General features: G+C 36.9%; 1 protein-coding gene across 1 annotated transcript in view; it reads right to left on the reverse strand.

The window, feature by feature from the left end:
- The window catches only part of FBLN2 (fibulin 2), a 107,726-nt gene extending 102,591 nt beyond the window's left edge, over positions 1–5,135 (reverse strand). The window contains exon 1 of the mRNA XM_070933659.1: positions 3,821–5,135. Within this exon, the coding sequence (XP_070789760.1) occupies positions 3,821–5,099 (1,279 nt within the window). The 5' untranslated portion in view covers positions 5,100–5,135. The remainder of the gene's footprint in view (positions 1–3,820) is intronic.
- Positions 5,136–7,328: the final 2,193 nt, after the last annotated feature.

Raw genomic sequence — 7,328 nt, forward strand, 5'->3', positions numbered from 1 at the left:
GAAGAGAAGCAGAAGGATATGTAAAGTTGCTTTTACTAGCAGCCAACTTGTATTTTATTATATTTTGTTCCAGCTTTGTCACAAACAATGTTTCAACTAGTCTGACTGGAAGCACCAATACATGGTAAAGCATCAATCTATCCTAGGATACAGAACATGTATTAGGTGTGTTTTCTTGAAAGGATTTAGGCTTGTATCCCAGCCCAGGACAGAATCTGTTGGTCACCAAAGCCCTCAATTCTAATATTCCTTGCTCCAGACATTCTTTCTCTTATTTAAGGCAGAATTAATAAAGGGGGCAAAAGCAAACAACTACTTCTTCTATCAGTGAAGGTATGGTTTACAGAAAGTATGGAGAAATTGTTGCTGAGTTCAACTTCCACCAGTACTCATCATTGGCCTTGCTGGCCAAGCTTGCTTAAAGATGTAGCTCTGGAGGGCCATGGTTTCCCCATTGTAGGAGATAACCAGGCTGAGCCCGAGGGATGGGTCAAATGCATCATCAGTCATGAGTCCCTGCACGCCCATAAGAGATCTAAGTCACACGCACCTTGAATTCCTTTCTATCCTTAACTCCCATTACTAGTTCAGATTCTTGTAGAGAGCTTAAGCTTACAATAAATCTTTATACACGTTTGAACTGCTTGATTTCCCTGGTGCTTGACACCCCTGCTTGTTCTGAATAGCAAGAGTGACTGAATTACTACTGAAAACTTTGTCAGGGAGTTGATTTGTCAAGAGAAGGGAGAATCACTGAGGATATCTTGCTCAAGAGTCTTCTTTCTCAAAACCAAGGGTTGCTATCTTGTGAAATTATTTCCACATGCCTTCCACAATGGAAGAACCGATTGCTCACTCCACTGGGAGTTTAATGATGCCGATATGCAGAATAATTTCTTTTTCTTTCTCCATAGATATCTTCTTCTTCTGCATGTGTGCTTTAGGTCATGAGATGGCAGCTTCCCAACTTTAATGCTCAGCAGCCAGGAATTTAGCCTATTTACTGTACAAATAAATGGATTTTATCTTTTGGCACTGGACTTTTTTCTAACCTGAGTCAGGATATTATTTTAATGAAATACAAACCCATAAGGGTTCCCTCTGATTAGGGTGGCAAGCATGACCAGTTAAGTTAGACCTGGCAATAAAACACATGAGAAATGCAAGCATGGAGGCTCTCTGAGTGACAGGAAAGGGAGAGGCAAGCCCAGCAATCTTTAGATCACAAGCATGGTTTATTTTGGGCAACATCCATTATGATCTGATCTCACTTCTCATCTTATCACAATGGGAACAGGAAGGGATCATTTCATGGCTCATTGTTATAGAGAAGAAATGTAACAAAAGTCAAGCTCCTTAACAATCAGGGTTTCCTGTACGTTTTTGCAGATATGTGGCATGGGCATAATTGAATATGATGGTCAGCATATTAAAATATTTTCATGCCAGAAAAGTTATATCAATTTGTCTGAAAATAAGTAGTGTAACTATAACGGGAACGCCATAGTCCTATAGTGGTCTTTTAATTACTCTAACTGCAATCTCATTCTTGTCACTTCTACACCCAAAGGTGCTTTTTCAAAAGGCAACTGGACTTTGTTTTTCCTTGAAGATGTTTTACTTCTCCTCCAAGAAGCTTCTCTAGTTTTGACTGAATGGTGGAGGATGACAGGATTTATATTCCTTGAAGTCATCTGGTCGCTAGCACTCTTTCTTTTCAGTGGTCCTCAATAGTGCAAATGGGTGTGCCATGATCAATGTTTCCAGCTTCTTAAGACACCAGCTATCTTCTGTTTACAACACAGTCCTTTCAGCAGTTCCAAGAAGGTTCCACACTCATTTGCATTATTCAGGTGACCCTGAGGGCACAGATAAATCTCCAAGTGGGCTTAACGACTCTCAGAAAGAGTGCTAACAACCAGATGACCACAAGGAATAGAAATCCTTCCATCCGCCACCATTCAGTCAGAACTGAAGAAGCTTCTTGGATGAGAAGCAAAATATCTTCAAGTAAAAAACAAAGTCCAATTGCCTTTTGAAGAAACACCTTTGGGACAACCATGACCTGGATTGCTGAGAATCTCCATAGATATATCACTTCTAGAGTTTCCATAACATAGACTGACATAACATTGTATTAACTCAGTTCATGCATATAGGATGGACGCATCTGGCCAATTTTTCCATGAGAGCATAACCTCAGTGTCCTTATGGCAATGGGTGACTGGCTCACTGGAAGTACCCATTGATTAGGTGGAAACATTGATCATTCCTCTGTTTCAATTTCAAGATTGTTAACATGACAAAGCAAATCTACAGCAAGCAAATCTACAAAGATTGTCCTAAGAGATGGACTAATATTTTTATTAATGCACAGAGGGATTTAACATAAACACTGCTCATTTAGCAAAGCCATTATTAACAAAGAATTTATCTTTCAAAGCAGCAAGCAGCTTCATTTTCAGCACAGGTCATAAACCAGGTCACATTGCTTTTTGAGCTAATGTTACATAATATATGCAGGAGTTACTGAGGTCAGTTGGGTCAAAATTTAACTAATATTTAATTTTGTCAGTAACAAATATGGATTAGACATTTACTTAACATTGCCCAAACATTTATGTGCTTAAATTTTTCAATAAAGATAATCTGATATTTTCATCAAATATTTAAAGCCACTTGAATTCAAACTATAATTTTCCTTTTTCAATGGCAAGTAAGTCAAATCAAATATATTTAATGAAGATATATGAATTAAAGTAAAATAGATAGCAATAGCATTTTTATGATATGTTAACATTTCTATTATGATATGTTAACAATCCTGTAAAAGTATCTTCATCTGTGAAAAGGCTACCTGGTTGTTGTATTCACAGTAACAGTATGCTTTCATTAAAAAGGGTGGGGGAAATTCCTGAGATTTGGGGGTGGTTATGAACTCTTTGTAATTTGTAGAAAATGCTAATTGCTCATCCCTGGCTACCTCTACTTCTCCATAGAAGGAGTATTCTTATAATATCTTGTTTTGGGATTATGCAATGCTAGAAAGGTGAAAAACCTTAATAATTATGCAATAAAAGATAGCAAAATACTCACACTCCTTTCTTAATCAGAACTAATGTAAATTCAAAGTGCCCACATCCCAATCATGAAAATTTCATCCATTTTTTTTTCTTTAGGAGAAAAAGAATCCAAACATTGCTTCTTTTCCATCACATAAATGGTTAAAAAGTCCAAATGTTAGATAACTAACTCAAAGAAAGAGAAAAAATGGGAAATTGCATTACAGCTGACCAGCTATCCACTCACTTTCACTAAAACTATGCATCACTATTCTATAAAGAGCTAAGAATTTTTTGTGACCCCTTGACTCTGCAAGTGTTAGTTAGACTAGAGGTAGTCCTCAACTTATGACCCCAATTGACCTTAAAATTTATGTTGCTAAGTCAGACATTTATTAAGTGAGCTTTGCCCCATTTACGACCTTTCTTGCCATAGTTGTTAAGTGAATCATTTCAGTTGTTAAATTAGTAATATAGTTGTTACGTGAATCTGGCTTTCCCATTGACTTTGCTTGTCAGAAGGTCACAAGATCACGACTGCAGCCATCATAGATATAAACCAGCTGCTAAGCATCTGAAGTTTGATCACATGACCATGAGGATCCTGCAATGGATGTAAGTGTGAAAAATGATCATAAGTCACTTTTTTCAGTGCTGTTGTAACTTTGAACAGTCACTAAATGAAGTGTTGTAAGCTGAGGACTACCTGTATATTTTATTATTAATTTAACATTAAGGCACTGAAACCAACATCTTACCTTCTGATAATTTGGAGGATGTATGAACAGAGTTGGGATCCACGTCTTCATCAGGCTGGTAATGATAAAGTGTTTGAGACTGTTTGGGGGCTATCCAATTACGGTCTTCTTTCAAGGCAATCAGCGATGATGGTGTCGGATTAAATTTGACTTCAGGGAAGTTATCTCTTTTGGATTCCTTGAAATCCAATGACTTGGGTACTTTTAATTTCTGGTCTTTTTTCATGTTTAGTTTGATTCTAAAATGAGGATTTTCTCCTTGCTCAATTCTCTCATGGTTGATCGCATTTTGTCTCTCCACTTCGGCCCCATTCCGGGGTGTCTCTGTTGTTGCCATGACTTCTTCCTTTAACACACTATTTGTAGTGGTCATCTTATATCTTTGTGGTGCTTCAGTTGTTGATCCTGTGCTTGTATTCATCCTGACCTTGCTATTTTCATTGTTGCTCCTGTTTTCTGGATGATTTAGGAGAGGGATATTTGTGCTGGTTTGTTGTGGCAATGCTGGGTCTGAAACAGACTGAGTCAGTGAAGGTGGAGTAACACTGCTTGCAAGATAATCATAATCCTCACTTTGTTCTTGGCCTATGCTCTCTTGTTCCAATTGTGTTGAATAACTGTAGTACTTTTTGGGTGGCTCCACCTGAGTGGTGTCCCCTTCTGGTGCCTCTTGGTCATAACTGTAGGGATCATCATAGTGCTGCTCTACTTCCATGGTATCAGATGGATTAGGGGAGGTTAATGTGGATTCATTACAATCTGGGAGCTGATAGCACATGAGGTCACCACCAGAATTAGGGCAATGGCACACTTTGCATGTAGGCATGTGGAATGTATGTCCTGCAGCATATTTCTGGTCTTCGTGGACACAGCCTATTCTTCCACATTCGGGACATCCATCTGCTGGTAGCACAGCATCAATGCAGTTTTGTGGAAGATCTGGACATAACATAAACTGGCAGCTGATTTTACCTCCACCTTTGGGACAAGAACATTCTGTGCTTCCAAAGTCGACCAAATAGGACTGTCCTTCAGGCACTTTTCCATTGACAAAGCCTACGTTCACACAATCATAGTACTGGTATCCTTCGCAAGTACAGCCATTGTGCAGACAAGAGGCGCAGCATTCTCCAGGCTCTAGAACTTCTTCAATGCAATTTTCTGGCTGCTTACACTCCACACCTGTACAATCCTTCTGTGCTGTTGCAATGCCAGTCCAAATAAGCACCAAAAGGACAGTGTTCATACAATGTAAATGGAACATTTGGTGCCTATCCATAATCTTCCTAAATATCTTTGGCAAGCATTCAGTTTTTCTAATCTTTAATGGGCTTCTTTTCCTTTCTTTACTACTCCCTTGAACTTCTTGTTCATCCAGCTCTTGGTCAGAAATATTTCCCTGGATTCTGTTTTGGAACTAGAGCCTAAGTTTATGAAAGAGAACTTTGTTAAAGACTATACTTCACACATATCCTGGTAAACATTAGAGATATTTTTTAAAAATGGATAAAGCTCCAACATCTGGAGACCGACATAAAATTAATCATAACCCACATCCAAGTGTAGACACCAAACTTCAGACTACATTTTTAAAATTTATTCTCTTACTTTCTTAAATTTCTTACTCTTACTTTTAAAAAAAAAGCATTTAAGAAGTGTCTTTTTATCTATTTATAAAATAAACACCAAGTAAAATTAAAAAGCAAGGTTTTTTTTGAGGTACTTCTTTTTACAGATTTAATATTCTTGGGTGTATTTTTCTTAGTTCTAACTTTTAAAATAATTATTGACAAAAAAAGACAATTCTTTCTCATACTGATACAGTCTGAATGTGTTTTAGCATTATATCGCGTTCTGTTTTCTGATGGACGTATGAATGGCAAAATAGCATCAAAATATTAATTCGAATTAGTTTTGAATTTGGGCCCAATAAAGTCTGACTTCAACTTAGAAAGTTGCATTCCACCAAAATAATTTTTCTCACCTCCAATTTAACTTACTTGCAGTAAATGTCCATTGCAGGACCTCTGTGAAGCACTAACTGCTGCAATGAGCAAGAATGGGACAATGTGTGGTCACCAGGAACCATAAGAAAGACCTGCAATGAAAGTAGGGATATTAGAAATCAGGAAACTATTTTCTCAATGTTATTGCACCTAACATGAGTCTTTATCACTAAAGTATTATTGGGAGCACAGAAGAGCAAAAGTTCATTTGGCTTGGTCTAAAAATCATTTGTCTTTAGTGTTGAACACAAAGCATTTCTTTGAGTCCTTTCTCAATCTTGTAGGTCAAGTGGAATATCACTATATTTATAAAGATCTGGGTACTGTTATGTTCTTACTCAGAACATTTGTTATTATTTCCTGTGATACCCGAAGAATAAAGTAAATGACCATACAGCAACACATCTCAATAGGAGGTCAAAATGTCATGTAGAGTCAGGGAAACAAATTATTTCTGTCTACCTACTTCTGCTATGATGTTGAAAATGAAAATCCTGACCCTCATGGTTCTGGACATCCCTGTAGGAAAGATTGGCTCCACTGCATATTAGCTCTGGAGAACACAGTGGCTATGTCTGAACTGCTTTCCTTTATCACGCATAAAATATATAAACTTACTATTAAAATTCTTTGCAACAATAATTTTTTTTAACTTTCACTTTTCAAACATCGGACACCCACCTAAGAACATTCATCTAGCTTCAAATGCACACACAAACCTTACATACCACCAAACAACTTTGGTTTGCTTTAAAGACTTCTGTTTTTTATTAGATATGTATGTACATCTAATATGGCATTACAAAAGCAAAAATTAAAATCTGAGTTAAAAAGAAAACTGATAATACAATTCAGATGGTGACAGCAAAAATTTTCTAGCATGTACTTTTGTACATGAAGGTACTGATGATACATACTGGCTTAAGCCCCTTCCAAATCAACATGTTAAACCAAAATTGATATAAAGACGATATAAAAGAATTGAATTGGTACACTTGGCATCAAAAGGGCATCCATTCACTGATCATTCCAGCACAAGTTTCTCAACCGGATGCCCTCAAATTTTGTTTAAATTGGATTGGTTGTCCCAAAGGTGCTTTTCCAAAAGGCAACTGGACTTTCTTGGGGTGATTTTGTTTTGTTTTGAAATGTTTTATGTCTCATCCAAAAAGCTTCTTCAGTTCAGAACTTGGATAAGAAGTGAAGCTTAAAAAAAAAAAAAGTTCAGCTATGACCTGGATTCTATGGAAAATCTCCATGGACAATTGGACACCAAGTCTAGATAGCATTAGTTGATCTAAAGACCCAGGATGGCTGAATTCAAGAGTCATAATCTCAGCTATACCAATATCAACCACTGTCCTTCTCTGAAAGTCATATGAAGAATATATGAAGGTAATCTCATAGCAAAATCCGCACATTGACATGTTTACAATACTTCTATTTATTTATTTATTTTATTTTATTGGAATTTGTCAAGCAAAAATAAGAAGAAGAATAAG

The sequence above is a fragment of the Pituophis catenifer genome, unplaced genomic scaffold (genome assembly GCF_029215685.1).
Source record: "Pituophis catenifer annectens isolate HBS135680 unplaced genomic scaffold, rPitCat1.0.hap2 SCAF_2, whole genome shotgun sequence".
Lineage (NCBI taxonomy): Eukaryota > Metazoa > Chordata > Lepidosauria > Squamata > Colubridae > Pituophis > Pituophis catenifer.